Here is an 18,123-nt window from a genome sequence, read left to right as displayed (position 1 = left end):
GTGCAAACTATAACATGCATTAAACAACCAAGATCACTGGCATAACGAACCTTTACTATTTACAAAACTTCTGAATCTATCTTTGGGCACTAATCCAATGAGAGCTTAAAGTGAATCTGCGATTGACTACTCACAGCCTTCATATTACACATGTCAAACTTTATCTAGCACCTTTTTAACATAGCTTTTCTGAGAGAGACATAACTTTCTAGCACTTATATCCGTGTGAATTTCCATCCCATAAATCTTCTTAGCAGCACCTGAGTCTTTTATGATAAACTCCTTTCACAACATGATTTTCAATTGATTTATGTTAGGTAAATGATTAGCAACAATCAACATATCGTCAACATACAGTAACAGAAAAATAAAAGAGTTATCATCAAGGCTCCTAACATAAGCGAAACTATCATACTCGCACCTTATAAAGCCAATATGAAGCATGTATGAATCAAAATGCTTGTACCATTGCCATGGAGACTGCTTTAAACCATACAAAGACCTCTTCAATTTACAAACTAGACTTCCATGTCCAGTGTCAATGAACCTCGTTGGCTGCTCCATGTAAATTTGCTTATGTAGATTACTGTGAAAAAATGTTATCTTCACATACATCTGCTCTAAGTGCATGTCACGACTGGCTACCAACGCTAACACTTCCTTGATAGAAGTATGTCTGACGCACAGAGAGAAAATATAATCATAGTCAATCCCTTTTGCTATAAGACGAGCCATGAAATTTTTCCCTTCTTTTTTTGTTACTAATGGTTTTCTCTTGAACACCCACTTAGACTACTGATGACCTTTTCCCCTTAGGAATCTCAAAAAGCTCATCACATGTATGATTTTTCTACAAGGACTCCATCTCCTCCACCATTGCACTTAACCACTTATCTTTCTTTTGGATAGCTATAGGCTATAGAAAGGTGAAATGGTATCCAAAACTAGTAAGAATTACATAGATTGTCGTGTTTTCCCACTCATGTCTTTGTTGTGGCTTGGCTTAGTTGTATTGTCTATGACCTGCAAGAATATAATCTTGTACTCAACCTGAAACTTATGACCCATGGTCAAGTTTAATATTAGAGTCTAATTCCTCTTGTGGTTCAGGAACTACTTGTATATTAGTTACTACTGGAAGACCAAAATCCACTTGAATCTTATGTTTGCTAGACGTTTCTCTTTCAAATGTTGACATATATACTTCAACATTAACTTCTCATCGAAAACAAAATCTCTAGTGATTACCATATTCTTTTTAATTAGATCCCATAATTTGAACCATTCACACCTTTTGTATAACTGAAGAAGACACATCTCTTTAACTTTGGATCAATTTTAGATCGATCTTCACTAGATATATGCACATAAGCTGGAAAAAAAAATCCTTAAATTGTCAAGATCAATAAGATTACTTATCCATACCTTCTCTGCAACATTCCCCTCCAATGAACCCTATGGTGACTTGTTGATAAGATATCAAACCATGTTAATTGTTTATGCCCTTAAACCTTTATATGGTATCTTACGAATTGAGAAATTCCTTTGAACATCATACTTTTCACATAACCTCTTGAAATTTAAATCAGTGTACTCCATCCCATTATGTGACCCTAAATACTTGATTTTTCCACCTATTTGATTCTTTACTTCTTCCTTCCATAACTTGAATTCGGTAAAGGCTTTAGATTTTTGTTTTAAGAACACCCAAACCTTACGAGAAAAACCATTTGTGAAAGTCACAAAATATCTAAAACCATACATGGAAACCTCTTTGGTAGACCCTCACACATCTGAATGCATATTGTCTAAAATTCTCCTTGTTTCGTGCTTTCTTGTTTTAAGATGAACACGACACTATTCCCCAAGTACACAATACTTACATAAATCCATCTTGCAATAATGAACACCCTCAATAAATTTCTCTTATGAAGTTCCATCATCCCACGTTCACTAATATGACTAAGACGCATATGCCAGAGTTTGGTTGCATCATTATTAGATTCAATTGATACAAGATCACCTACAATAATATTTTTGAATAGTTTGTAAATGTTAAATGTAGTACTATTTGCTCTCATCACAATCAAGGAACCCTTGTTAAACTTCATAATGTTCATATTTCGATTAGACTCGTAGGAGAAGCCATTTTTCTTGTAGAGTACTTAGGGAAATCAAGTTCTTCCTCAATTATGGAATATATTTGACACCACTTAATGATCGTACGCCACCGTCATCCATGACAATTTTAATTTGTCCCATTTCAATGACAGTACATGATTTATCAACATCTAAATAAACAAATTCAAAATTACCTGACCTGAATGTAGTGAACAATTCTCGGTATGACGTCATGTGGTTAGAACAACCAGAGTTAAGAATACACACATATGTGCACTTGTTTGATGAAACACATAATATATCTAATTCACTACCATAATCGCCAGTTTGAACCACATTTGTAGAACTGTATAAGCCTTTATTTCTATTTGGACAATTCCTCTTCCAATGTCCAATATGTTTGCAACTATAACACTCAGTTGTTTTCTGATTCTTGGATTTAGACTTCTCCTTTCTAGAATCTATTTTACCCTTGTTTCTCCCATGATCTTGACCCCTCTCACATATAGATCGTTGCCTTGAGTTCCCTCCTTTATACTCTGTCTCCCTTGAGAATGAGACAAACTGTAACAGTAATCACATTAAGTCTGTTAGTGTACTTCTCGTAAGTAAGAGTAATCACCAAGTTGTCATAAGAACCTAATAACAAGCATAACAAGATAATTGTTTTATCTTCCTCATCGTTCTTTATAGCAAGCCTCACCAGATAAATGATTATGTTGTTGAAGACATTAATATGTTGTTGCAATCTGATCCTTCTTGCATCTTCAGACTTTATAGTCACTGCTTCACAAATAATTTGTTCATGAACATCATTGACATATATTGATTCTCCAATTATTCCCAAATCTCCTTCAGCATCGTTAGGTTCATGATATGGTACATTACCTCATCTGAAACACACAGACAAATCAACACGCATTCTTCTCCTTCATCTCTGCACAATCCGTATCCTCCATGCTGGTCAATTTTGTCTCATGCAATGCCTTCTATTAATTTTGCTGAGTCAACAGATCCTTAACCCTCCTTTATCATAATCTGCAATTATCCATCCTGTCAAATCTTGTCACCTCGAATTTCTCACCAGGGTTAATCACAATCTGATACCAATGAATAGAACAACAATCAGTATAAAAGATTAAAAAGAAATGAAAGTAAAAGACAATAGACACAATCAATATTTATTAATGCGGTTAAGCCAATAGTGCCTAACTCTACGACTATAGAATACATATGGTTCCATTGAGTTCCTTCTAATAATTAGCGTTATTGTGTTATACGCAATATATATAATACAACCGCTTAATTTACAATAATACTTATCAAAATCATACCACAAAGGCCATGGCCTCACACTCTCAGCTACCTACCCCAACAAATAGTTGAACCTAAAAGCCATTTGAAATTTTCATATCTTGTGTTCCTCTTTATCTTCATATGAGTCAAATATATAAATTCTTATTTCGTTAGTTCAAAACTTGAGTTGTGTGAGAAAATAAAAACGCACGGAGCAGTCAAATAGGTACAAGATTTGAAAGAAAAGTATATTTATATGATACTGTAAATGATAAAACAAATAAATCATAGTACTATATTAATATTAATAGCAATGAATGCAAAGAGAGTAAGCCATAAGTATGTTGTAAGAACCTAAAAATGGATTTATTATTGAATAGATCCAACGTGTGGGGTGGGACTGTAAGTATCAAATATGGAATAAAGGAAAAAGAAATGAAGAGACAAAGAAACATAATTTAAAGTCACAGTCCTCTTTGAATTTTGCAGACTAGACAATTTTCCTTCTCTCTTTTGTTATGTGTTTCCACCTTTAATTATCATCATGTCTATACTTATTTTTAAACCACATATAGAGCTCTGCACTTTAAACTTTCTTTTCCCTTTTTAAGTGACATATTAACTAAAAAATCATGTATATACAACTAAAAGATATTAAAGCCAAATATATTATTCTTAACATTAAATATTATTATTCTTATTAAAATTAAATCGCAGCTTCTGATGCAACGGAGAAGAGATTGATTGGTAAAATTAACATTTTGTTGATGTTTGTAAGATAATGAAAAATAAAGTTTGAATGAAAAATATTTGAATATTTGAGAAATGATGCGCTCTCTTCTTTAAGAGAAATGACCATCTGTCAGTTTAATCTAACTTCGGAGAGAAATGATTTATTTAAATAGAAAAATTCATGTATTCTTCGCTTTTGTATATTTGGACCTCATTTACGGCCCGCAACAATTAACGTCACAAATTATGAAATAACTAAAAAAAACAAGTTAGTTTAGTAATTAATTAAGTGTAGGCGTGAATGTGATGAAGTTGTTAATAAAAAGTGATGTTTAGTTACATACAAAAGCTTTATAAGCTGGCAAGCATGATGAGAAAAAAAGGAAAAGAAAGACAAGTGGAAGTTAAGAGAAACACCAAATTAATGTACCCATTGTTTAAAGCTTACAAGTGATAAATAGTTTACCATCTTATTAAGGCAAGTTTTTGTATATTTGATTCTTTTTACAACTTTTTCTCAATTCAACTAAACAACTCTTTATCTCTAAAGTAAGGACATGATCCCAACTTTAAGAAACACGCAATCAACTAATAACTTCTCTTTCTCTTTGTTAATTATAAATAAACAAACATACATATTTGCATGTGCTTAGGCTTATGTGCTTGTAATGGTAATTTTGATTTTGATGTTTGATCAAAAACTATGACCTTGAAATCTATAAACTACAATCAACTCTTCTAAATCTGACTACATGTATTTTTTGTATTTATAGGTTAGTTAACTAAAGCACATAATTAACCAAAAAATGATAAAAACATTTAATCATAATATATGAGTCTCATCAATTTTTGTACGGAATCACATGATTTATTGAGATAAATATCAATTTCAATCCATCAAAGAGAGTATGTTGAAATGCGTATATTAAAGAATGTGTTGTTAGTACTCTTCTTTGTTACATTATTGTCAAAACTGAATAGAAGGTGGAACAAATTAGACATTGAGATTATGGTTCAATTGGTTCAAGTGCATTTAAATATATGACCAATCAATAAATAAGTATTATAAAATGCTCAATTGTTGGAAATTAATATGCAGATTATAATATGACACCATTTTACTATAAGATCGCAATATTATTGTAAAATCACAATCACATTATTATTTTTAAATATTTTTTAATTGTAAAATAAATATATAATAAAAGAAACTTGTCATCATTGGTTCCTTGGATAACCTAGGAACTCCATTGGTGGCAATTGTTCTCAATGGAGAAACCTGGAACGTGGTCACATTCAATAAAAATGGTTATTTAAGCAAAATGAAACTTGGTTTCATCGATGGAACAATAACGAAATTAGGAAAAAAAACAAATTATACCAATTGAGAAAGAGTGGATCCAATGGTAATAATGTAGATCGTCGATGTTATGAAGGTGAGAAAAATACACAAGAGAGGGGGGAGGGTGTGGATTGTGTATTCCAAAAATTCGTTTCACTTCTGATATAAGAACTTCAGAGTTTGAACCTCGTTTAGAGTTGGATATCAGAACTAGTCACAACAGCGAAAATAAAGTGTTCAGAAGTAAATGCTAGCAACACACAAAGATTATCCTTGTTCCTCTCCTCAACCGAGAGTAATCCAGTCCCCTAACCTCAACAAGAGCTTTTCACTATAACCAGACAAGATACAAATTGCTCAAGCACACTTGCAATAGACTTCAATGCTCAATCAACCTAGAAAGAGACTTCTGCTAAAGCAACCTTGCAAGAGACTTGTGCTCAATCAACCTAGAAAGAGGCTTCCTTGCTCAAGTACATATGCAAGAGACTTTCATGCTCAAGCATACAAGCAAGATACTTCCTCTACTTTAAACAAATTGTTTAGTAAAAATGATAGCCATTATACTTAGATACATAATAAGAAGTATAGAAGTTGTGCAACAACCACAAAAGTTTTTAACCTCTTAAGATTTCTAAGATAAACAAAGATAAGAAATCTTAAGATCTGATGCAATAGAAATGACAAATGAAAGCTCAGTGTTGTACACTTCCTTCAAATCTTCAGCTTCCTTTTATAGAGGTAGAGAAAGAGTCGTTGGAGAGTTTGAATACAAGAGCAAACTTAGTGAAGAAGCATGCCAAGAGAGACGTTGGAGAATGTATCTGATTTGAAGCATTGTCCACTAAATAATGACATTGTTCACAACACCTTTCAAAATACTAGGTATCTACCAAAAGGTAGAACAGACTGAAGAGGTCACATCACCATTCCTTGAGCCTTGCAAAATGAAACCCTAGTTGACTTTGTCCATAAATATAGGGCTTTGATAAGACAAGTCTGCTTCGGTACAGTGTACGGATCAGATGCTCTTCAAGCCTTCAGAATCTGAGTTGTCACCAGAAGTTGGGTCATGAGACCAGAGTCTGAACCATCTGAGGTAGATGCCTTCAGAGGCTGACAAACCAATTCAAAATCATCAGATTCTGATCAATCAGAATCAGACTAATATTACTTCTCCACATATACTTTCAATCAGGATTAATTATATGCTTGTGATCTTGCACACTTAAACATATGTTAGCATACCCATTTGTTCTTTAAATACTTTGTTATAATCAAAACCTAAGAGATATGAACAATCTTGTTCCAACAATCTCTTTTTTTTATAATGACAAACAAATGTATTTAAGAACAATGGTTGGTTAGTTTTAACTAACTTGACAACATCAGGGTCTGAGGTTTTTAAGCTCCCCCTGAGTCTAATAGTCCATAGGTTGAGTTTTGTAAGCCTCAATAAGTTCTATCTAAGTTAATTTAAACTTATTTTGATAGATAAATGTTCAGATGAAAGAATTATTAAAATAATTGAATAATTAGGGTTTAGGATTAATTAAATGCAGTAAAAAATACTTTTAACCTTCTTAAATACTCCCATAATTTTCTCCCTTTTTTGTCATCAACAAAAAGATAGTAAATACAGATACCGATGACTAATAAGCATATAAATCACAGTTTTCAAGGTGGTCAAAGGTATACTGTGACAATATGGTTTCCAAAGAAACATTAAGTTCAAATGCACAAGACTCAAAGACACGGTCTTCAAGATATATGAGATTTTAACCAAACCCCTATAAAAATAGATGCAGAACCAACACCAAAACACACAACTCTAGAGAATCACAAGAATGAGCAAGAAGAGGACATTCAAGGAAGATAAATGAGATTTTGCAAAATAAATTTTCAAAATGATGAGAAAGGATGTGAGAGAATATAAAAAGAAGAAGAAGGTTGGGGAATTAGCAAAGACTCAGAGAGCCACACCAACAGATGAACAAAGCACATTTGATAGAGTTATTGAGAAGAGTAAGATTCCTTTGAAGATGAGGAGTGGGATGAAGACTATAAGACTTTTCTAGAGACTTACAAGGGAATAGAAGACCAAGAAGATAGTGTTTAGGAACTGATCTTGTAATGTCTTACGAATAAAGTTTCCATTTATTTTCAAATAATCATAAACTACCTTTGATATCGTTCAAGATATGTTTATGCTTACAAATCAGTTAGTAAGAGAACCAAGAAATATTAAAAGAGAAAACAAATAAAGAACTCTTTATTAAAAATAAATATAAGTTACATAGATAAAACACATAACAAATAAAACAAACAAAATAACTAAGTTGAAGAAGAAGATCCAATATGTCTTTTCCAATATGGCATCAATACGACACTTCTGACAAAGAGATTTCAGAGAAAGAAAAGCATGCCTTCGATAAAGGAAAAAATAAATTTGTCATCGATTGAAGCTCACCATACTACACTGGTTCCTTGGATAACCCATGAACTCCATTGGTGGGAGTTGTTTTCAATGGAGAAAACTCTAACATGGTTCATTCAATAAAAATGGCTCTTTGAGCAAAATTAAGCTTGGTTTCATTGATGGAACAATCACGAAATCAGAAGAAAAAAAATTACACCAATTAGGAGAGAGTGGATTCAATGGTAATAACCTAGATCATTAATGTTACTGATCCAAAATTGCATAGCAGCATTTCTCACGCATCAATTACGAGGGAGATCTTGCTTTATCTCGAAGAGTGCTTTTCTCAAACCAACACACTCGAAATTAATCAGTTGTCGTGTACTATTTTCTTATTGTAGAAGGAATGAGATCTAATTATGACGTAATTTTACACTAAGTTCAAAGGTCTTTTAAATGAATTAATTGAGCTTCAACCACTTCCATAATGCACTTGTGGGGCATCAAAGGAACTGATGTAGAGAAAAGAAGAGCAACTGCTTCATCCCTTCCGTGGAAGTCTCGTCAATTAACAATACAATCATGTAAAAAATAACTATCCTTAATTGACATATTGTCTTTGATGTGACGTGATTTTAACCATGTCTTGAGAGAAGAAGCCTGATTTTGCTGCAGATGGGGAGAAAGGCAACAACAAACTAGAATTAGGAATTGCCTTTTATTCATCATCGGGAAGCAAAAGCAAAGGAAAATAATGATCTATGATGAAGTGTGGTTATTATGGAAATATCGGACACATCAAAGTAAAATTCTTTGAATTTTTTGGATACTCGTCACATTGGGACACTAGATGCCGACATCAAGGAAATAACATGTATAGTGGAGAACAAATTGTTGTTGTTGCGCACACGGTTCTTGATGATGAAGAACCAAATAACAAGAATGCATAATTAAAAACCAAGGCATTTGATTTACATGGAATGTGCATTCAGTCACCATACAATAACATGGATGATAATATAGATATTTAAAAAATCTTGGAAAGTGGTGCATCATACCACATGATCCCTCTAATCAACATTTTCAAGGACATTAGAAGGCTTGAAAAATCATTATGCATCATAGTACCCCTTGGGAACAATGTTTTGGTGGATACGATAAGAGATATAAGTCTTAATAAAAACCTTAAGTCGATCTATGGTTTGCATGTACCAAATTTTAAATGCATTTTGATTATCAAAACCAAGTTGACATGTGAGTTGAATTGTTTAGTGACTTATCAATCTATCTCTTGTGTGATATAAAACCAAGCTATGAAGAGGATTATTGGTATAAGTAGTTCCCATTAAGGGGTTTATGTATTCAAAGGATAAGTAAATGGAGCTACATTTTTTAAGTTCAGACTGCACAACCTAGGGGGGGTTTGAATTAGATTTGCTGGATTTTTCTTGTTTTTATGCAAGTTCCTTTTCTTTTTGAATTTTCTAAATTAGAATAAAGTGTAGGTGTTGTTTTGAGAGATGTATAACATAAAACTAAAGTGAAGAAATTAAAGAACACAATGATATATCCTGGTTCCTCTTTTCTTACAAGAGTACTTCAACCCCCTCACACCCCGTGATATATTTTCACTATTGTTAGATCTTTCTACAAGCCTACCAATAAGACTTGTCTTACAATCTTATAACAATAACAAAGAAGCAGATCACTTCCTTGATTTCCAAACACCAACAACTATGCTAGACTTTGAATCAAACCAATTCAAATGATCTTTTTACAACAATCATCAACAACTTGATGATCACACCAAACAACAACAGTGAACTAAAAATACAAACAAAGTATAGAGTTTGAGTAATTTGAAGACTTGACTTGAATTCCAAGAATGATAAATTGATCTTCTCTTTCTCTTGATTACCATCCAAACATATAACTTAAGTGCTCAAAATAATATGAATGTAACTCTTTTTAATGAAATGAAATTTATGCACATAGTTTCATTTTTGATGGATATATGAACACTTGAAAAACTTGTTTGAATTATGCAAAATTTATGTATTCAAGAGGAAATTTCTAATTCTGATTATTGAACCTTTATATACATCATAAAACACCTCTATGAATTGATGAATATGTTTGGAAACATTACCATGAAGATTTGCAACCTTCTAGACTTGTGTTAGTTTAGATAAAAACATTTGGCTTCATGTGTAACCGATTACCAAAAACATGTAACCTGTTACACCTCAACAACATTAAATTTTTAAATAGTTTTTGAACCTATATCTGGTTATAGGTTTTGTGTAAATGATAACACATGTGCTGAAAGTGCTAAAAACTTGTTTTTTATGGCATGGATCAAAAAGCTTAATGCAATATGATGTAAGAAACTTTGAGATGAATATGCATTATAATTCATAAGATGTTAAGATATATAATATGAATTAGGATGCATAGATTAACAATCTTTATTATTTCCTTTGATTTACAAAGCTCATGATCACTTGAGCTTGATTGTGCTAGCCTTCAATCTTTTTCTTTTTAGACAAGCTTTTGTCTTCTTTTTATTGATGTGTTTGTTTTCATCAAAAATTTAACCAAGGTCAAGAAGAACTTTTCTCCACACATTTCCTGCTACATAGAGGGGCATTATTATTCTTTGTCATTCAAGAATGGTATATCCATTAAATCTTGCTCGTATGCATATTTCATAACTAGTCAATTCCGAATTTAATTTCAATAATGTTGCTTGTTGTGACATATGTCACAAATCAAAATAAAGTAGACATCCTTTTATTCAAAGTATTAATAAAATCAAGAATCCATTTTATTTGATACATTGTAATTTGTGGAGGCAAATACAATACCCATGCACATGTTGGCTCTTCTTATTTTCTCGCCATTATGGATGGCTACTCTCGAGGAACTTGGTTATAACTAATGAAACACAACATTCAAACTTCAAAACATTGATAAATTTTTATAATAAGGTGAAGACACAATCAATTCATATTTCAAAATAATGAGTGATAAGGACACACAATTTTTTAATTCAGCTATACAAAATTTCCTTCAACAAAAGGGAATTTTGCATTAACCCTCTTGTGTTACAACACCGTAGAAAACAGGTGAGTATAACGCAATGACATACATAAATTGAATGTAGATAGAGCTTTAAGGTTTCAAGAAAATATTCAAATCTATTTTTGGGAGAATGTATATTGGTTCCCACTCGTGTCATTAACAAGACACTTACACTAGAAAATTAAGGGACCACTTCAATTATTTAGGGTTTTGGTATTTTTTAGTAAATCACCAAAATAAAAAAAAATGAATTTCAAATGTGAGAGGAAAAATAACAAAACTTGTTGTACTATGTTCAAGTACAAATCAAGGATTTACCAAGTTAATTTTCATCATTAACTAAGGAATCTTCCTGTTTAGTGCTAAGTTTCTTTCACTGTCTCATTTAGCCTATTTTGCCTTGCCATTTTGCTGCTTCATTTGTTGCCTTGCATGATGCATGTTAAGATAATTTGAGGATCAAGTCATCAACTTTGCAGCTTCCAAGCATGCATTTTTCATCACACATCACTATCCCAAGCCCTAGCAAAATTTATCTTCATCCCTACCTAAAACCCTAGCATTCCACTATAAATAGAGGTAATTTTTGTGAGAAATAGGAGAGATTTTTTAGGGTAAGGAATCGCTGGAGAATTTGAGAGATAAATAAAGCTTCCGTTGTTAAGAGATTTAGAAGAATAAGCCATCATTGATCTTTAAAAAATTACCAAGGTCCGCTTTCTCCAAAGCTCTTCCTATTGGTAAGTATCCTTCCATTTTTGCCTCTTTTGTTTTGTTGAACTTTTATCATGCCATAATATGTTGTGTGGTTGTTATTTATGACGTGTCATATGTAAATAGAGGATATATAAAATGTATTTTGTAATATTTGTGAATTAAATGTGAGTTATTATTATATATATGTTATATGTGTGTTGGCCAAAAGCGCTTTATAAGACCCTCTTATTTTAAATTTTTTAGGTATACCTTAGACAGCGCTGTCTAAACCCCACCCCCTTAGACAGCGCTTTGGCCAAAAGCGCTTTCTAAGACCCTCCTATTTTAATTTTTTTAGGTATACCTTAGACAGCGCTTTTCAAAAAGCGCTGTCTAAGCCCCCCCCTTAGACAGCGCTTTTGCCTAAAGCGCTTTCTAATCCCCCCCTTAGACAGCGCTTTTTACAAAAGCGCTGTCTAAGGTATACGAAAATTTTTGAAGCTTTTGTTTTAAACCACATTTTTTCCAGGTTTATAAACCAGAATTTCTACCTGTTTTCAACCAGATTTTGACAGACTATCACATTTTATATATGCCATTTTGGCCTTTTTTCTACCAATTTTTGGCTAACAAATATATATATATACCAATTCAAACCAATTTTGCCTTAAATGTATCAAAATATATACAAATTTATGTACACATTTACAAGTCATAACATATACTACAAATGTACACATTAATTACACAAATTTATGAACAAACATTGAGCTTTATCAAAATTAAATGTTAATGCCTATTATTAGGTTGCCATGGCAGTAGTAGCAGCTTCAAGCAGCCTCCTAGCATCTGTGCCGTGTTCAGGTAACTCTGCAGGGGTCTGCCAAAAATTACAAGCAAGGAATTAATTGTTATTAAACTCCTTTAAGAGCAAGGAATGGATAGTTATTTAAAAACAACAAATATACCTTTCCATATAAGTTTTCCTTTGTGGCTGATGCACCATTAGAAAGCAACAACCTAATTACATCAGCATGCTCACCTCTTGCAGCATGATGAAGAGGCTGCAAAAATGGTGACAAAATATGGCAAACAAATCAGAAGAAATTAAGTAAACAAAGATGAAATAGGACTAGGAATTGGGATTGAGCCGGTATCTCTAGACATTCGACTCCCCCACCCCATCCTAAAGAAACACAGATATTTATAGTAGATTATACTATTAGTAGGATTGACTTAAGCCTCATGAATAGAAACTTAAATTTTAAGAAGGGTAAAAAAACTCACAGTATCACCCTCAGAATCGACTGATTCTAACATCCTTTTTATATGCTCGGCGTCATTAGCTTTGTTAAGTAGAAGTTGGACTATCTCCAAAAACCCTGATATTGCCATTCAAAGTAGAACAACATCACAAATCTCAACCAAAAATACAAAGAGATTTCAACGTATAAAACATGATTTCAAGTTAATTCCACCTCCTGCACACGCATCGTGTAAAGGAATTGCTCCATCCTCATCTTTAGCCTCCAAATCAGCTCCTCTTTCTAGTAGAAGCTGCCGTTCATTATACAAGATCAATAATTCACGTGTTTCAAAACAATAAAAGAGAAAAAAATTGAAGGAGCAAAATAACAAACCTGTGCGCATCCAAAATGGCCGTACAAACAGGTCAAATGAAGAGCGCTATCCCCATCCTCCAAAGGTTCATCAATACTACCACTCAAGTTATCTGAAATTATGCCAACACGTGGATAACCATCATCAGAATTAACAAAATGACATCCATTAGTTACCCAATATTCTAGTTAGCGTGTCTTTTAGCTCACATATCAAAACATAAAAGCTATAGTAGATCATTCAATGGTCATGGTTCAATTCTCAAAAGAGACTAAACCAGGATCAAAATACTCAAAATTACCGAACATTAGACAGTGTATTCATGGTTCAACCAATTGCAATATTCAAAATAATGAAATAACCATAATTTTCTCTGCAAATCATCTCAAACCTCCTCCAATTTAAAAATATATCCTCTACAATTATTCATATCAAGAATCAATTTCCATAAAAAATAATACAGTTTATCTAAAACAATAAAATTCATAGAGCTACAACCATGTTCACTCATCATTGGCAATTGACAATAATATATCTCACAAGTTATATATCTATCAAATAACAGTAAAAAAATAGGGTTTTGGATTCATAATTTTCTATGGAGAAGTAGGGTTTAAGAGAGAGGTAAACATTGAAGTAAAACAGAGACTAAAGAATTATGATGTGGAAGAAGAAATTGAGAGAAAGGAGAATAGAAACGATTTGTAGCACTTATTCTTTGAAAAACCAAGCTTGATATATACCTGTATCATACTTGTTGCTATCAATATCTATGCCAATAACCCGTGATGCACCAGCACTTTTTGCACCCTCTGCAACCTGTCAAGTACAAATTATGAATCATAACAGTAGCACACAAACAGGGAAAAACATGAACATCTGATATTGTAACTTTAGAAACTTACAGCAAGACCAACAGTTCCAAGGCCGAAAATTGCAACAATTGACCCTGGCTCAACTTTTGCAGTGTTCCAGACAGCTCCAAGGCCTAAAAAGTGAAGAAATAAAATAGTAACCATAAACTCGCAATAACAAGTGAACCAGGTTTAGGAAGGATACATATCCAAGAACACGTATTAAGGAAGAAATATAACAATTAACTAATAAGACAATCAAAAGCAAACTTCTTATTTCAACCCACCAATCTCCCCCCGGTATTGCACCCCTGGTTAAACCATCATTCTCCATGGAGCCATGACCTACAAATGGTGAGAAACAATGCCAAGGTAAAGTCAACATGTGAGTGAATGCCTAATGAAACAAAGCAAGATATGAAATGCAAGAAAATGGTCAAGAAATTCGGCAGCATAACCAAAGTCAGAACCATATTGTACTGTAAGCCAAAGCATATGATACACAAGCTGCACTACACATGATCATGGTTGTGGAATACAAGAGTTTAACAAAAATTCAGAATCATGAAAGATCCTTGCAAGGCATACTGACCTGCTATGATCTTACTGAACTACATGAAGCTAGGGATACACATTCTGAAAAATCACTGAGTTAAGACCAACATGTCCTAGTCCCATGAAGCATTGTCCTCCATACCTGCACATAATGGGACCTAGCAAACCAAAGTTGCACATCAAGCAAAATCCTGCTACCAGTCAGTAAACATTGGAACCATTCACAACATGAAACTAGTCAACATGCTCAACCACTATGGACAATCCAACAATCACATGGATAAGCCAAGGCATTATGGAATTACCTTGCAAAGCTGCCAACAGATACTTATTATACCAGCCAGGATCTTGCAGCTAGCCATGAGCAAATAAGACCATGCCACAAATCCTGCAATGTCAAGCCAGTTCCAAAGTGGTCAACCAGAAGATAAACCCTGAACAAATGGAGATAGTGTTACAGTACAAAACATACCATCAAAATCAGGCTACAATGCTGACCAAAGCAATATACTCATAGAAGTCTTCGACTACTTGGGTCTCTTTAAAAGTCTCTTGATGTCTCGTCCATGCTCACTTCAATAGAATCAATAAATCAAATATTGAGTCTTCAAATTTCAAATTTGGATAACAAGCTTCACCATCCTATGATAGAAGAAAAAAGAGAATAAAGAATGCTAACTGTGATATGGTATAACATATATAGTTAATGGAAATTTTTAAACTACTATAAGAATCAATAAACTAATTAAATTACGAAGTGCATGATCAGGGTTAAGCAATGAGAAGAAAATTCACAATCCCAATCAGATAAGTGTATGACATGGCAACCGCGATAAACATTAGCGAAACTGTTTAGAAGATCTTATAGAAATAGCTTATGACATGTCCATAAGTTGTTTTCAACTTATAACGGTTTGTTCGGCCTTAAGCTTGTGCCGGCCCTAACCCTCCACTCGTTATTGCAGGAAGGTGACAGTGAGGATTCAAAAGTGGAAATATCGATTTGAAAATGACTTCTTAAATAAAAGAAAACTCACCGGTGGTAACAGGTCCAAGAGTGGCTTGCTTGTACAATCCATAAAGGATAAGCAAGTTTTCATTTGATGGACTCTCTTTTAGAGTCTTGACTTTCGCAGCATGCTCCTCAAAATCCTCCTGCATCACATTAACCAAGTGTGTAATGCTTGAAGTAATCATTTACTTATACTTATAAGCATAATATCAAGCACATGCAGAATTTTGATACTATTTCTATGAAAATGAAAAACATCACATGTTATGTTCATGTTCAGTACAGAGATCAGATTTAACATTCCTGCATAAAATTCAGCAAACAGTTTGAATCACATCATTTGAATAACAGGGTTTTTTCATACTGATAGCATTGAACAATTCCCAGTAACCGATTGCTAATAAAGAACTCCCCCAATTATAGTAAAAAGCAAACAAACCAGACCAGCAGGACTAGCATGCTTATCCCAAATCGTCACATTAATAGCCACCGTGAGAAACTTATTCACAACCCCAGTAACCGTAAAAGCAGTAGCCGAAACCGCTTTTCTCGCAGCAAATCCAAAGAAACTGATAAGCAAACCAAACACACAAGACAAAGAAACCGCAAGAAACGCATTCATCTCAAACAAACTCCCGGTACTCGAATTAATCGCATTCGAAACCTCAAAATTCTCTCCAGTTAGAAACCAAAAGAAAGGAGCAATCATTAAAGACAAGACATTGTTATAAAGAACAAAACCCCAAGTATTCAACCCAAGACTCATAACCATATGCTTGATATAAACCATCTCAGTAGTAATCGTAACCAAATAAGCAAAAGCCCATGAATAAGCGGTAAGAGTAAAACCCGAATCGGTAGCAACATAACCAACGGCACCAGCAAGAATAACAACAAGCGAGAAAAAAGTAAGGTTAGAAGGCGAAGGTTGACCTCGAAAAGCGGTATCAGCGAGAGCAACAAGAAGAGGGGTAAGAGATCTGAAAACAGTGAAGGTATCAACGTTAGCGTGACGGAGTAGATTCGTGTTGGTGAAGATAGCGAGGAAGAAAACGAGTGCGGCAGGGAAGAATTTCTTGGCGATCGGAATGGTGAAAGGATCGTGATGAAGAAACCCTAATTTTCCGAAAAGGTAAACGCCGAGAGCTGAAGTGAGGTACTGTAAAGCGGTTAAGAGACCAGGGTAGTTGAATTGAGTGATGGCGTATTTGTTGATTATCGCTAACAAGCTTAAACAGAGAGCGTAACCTATCACCAAACCGCTTGTGGCGTAGTGCGGTGGCTTGGTTGATGATGACATTGTTGCGGTTTTTTTTGAAGGATTCAACAATGGTGTGAATTGGTTGGGATTTTTTTTATGGTGTTTGAAAATGAAGTGGATCACCGACACTAGAGAAAAATGGGGTTTTTAGGGTTGATTGGATTGGAGGAAATTGGTGTTTGTGTGTGTGTCAGTGAAGTGTAAATTGGGAGCAGAATGAGTAGAGGAAAAATGAAGAGGGAAAGAGGACAGCGCTTTTGGTTTTAATTTTTTTTTTAATTTAAAGACTTTAGACAGTGCTTTATCAAAAGCGCTGACTAAGGTCTATATTAAAAAGCGCTTTCTAAAAGCGCTGCCTAAGGGGGGGTCTTAGACAGCGCTTTTAGAAAGCGCTGTCTAAGATGCGCTGTTAAAAGTCATTTTTGGCGTAGTGAATCGATTACATGCACGTGGTAATCATTTAAGTGCCTTTTGTTGTCTGGTAATTGATTAATTTGATGTGTTAATTGAATACATGCTCCTGATACTTAGATGTGTTAATTGATTAATTGGATGTGTTAATTGATTACATGCTCCTGATACTCTTATTTGTTTCATGAATCAGATTGTTGAAACTTACCTAATGCCTTTGTTGAAAAACTTCCCCTACTTCTCCAAAACCTTTTAAATCATCCAAAGCAAATTCTCTCTCCCCCACAATGTGGTAATCCACTAGTTTGAGATATTTTTCAGCATGGGCCTCAAACAGAAATTTGAGATTGGGGAAGAAAAGAGCGCTAGGATTTGGAGCATCCCTTGAGGATAAACCTCTTGACACACGTCTTCTCTTGGAATCCATTTGTACCTATAACAACAACACAAAAAAAAACAATATTGTACAGAGAAAAGGAGAAAAAAAATTATGCATAGATTGCTCAAATGAATATGTGAAAAGTAGAAGGAGTAGAGAAAGATTTGTTGAAAACATGATTTTTGAAATCACTATTTATAGGTCAACTAGTCGTTGCATATCGCGTACATTATACATCCATCACGCGCACGATGGAAATGGTCACCTCCAAGTCTCTCTCTAACGTTCATATCGCGTGTATTATACCTTCATCGCGTGTGTGATGTTAGCGTTACTCAAAT

At 33.8% G+C, this 18,123-nt stretch overlaps 1 protein-coding gene and 1 pseudogene across 1 annotated transcript; both read right to left on the bottom strand.

The window, feature by feature from the left end:
- Positions 1–12,476: 12,476 nt before the first annotated feature.
- LOC127135905 (uncharacterized) lies at positions 12,477–13,498 on the bottom strand (the record flags this gene model as incomplete). Its single annotated transcript, XM_051062529.1, has 5 exons — positions 12,477–12,570; positions 12,659–12,754; positions 12,978–13,072; positions 13,169–13,247; positions 13,331–13,498. Coding segments are annotated over 5 exons (516 nt in total), but the record flags the coding sequence as incomplete, so codon positions are not given.
- Positions 13,499–14,898: 1,400 nt separating this feature from the next.
- Positions 14,899–17,046, bottom strand: LOC127135903 (GDP-fucose transporter 1-like; annotated as a pseudogene).
- Between the last annotated feature and the right edge of the window lie 1,077 nt (positions 17,047–18,123).

This window comes from Lathyrus oleraceus, chromosome 4 (assembly GCF_024323335.1).
Source record: "Lathyrus oleraceus cultivar Zhongwan6 chromosome 4, CAAS_Psat_ZW6_1.0, whole genome shotgun sequence".
Classification (NCBI taxonomy): Eukaryota; Viridiplantae; Streptophyta; class Magnoliopsida; order Fabales; family Fabaceae; genus Lathyrus; species Lathyrus oleraceus.
This window is presented reverse-complemented; position numbering and strand designations above follow the sequence as displayed.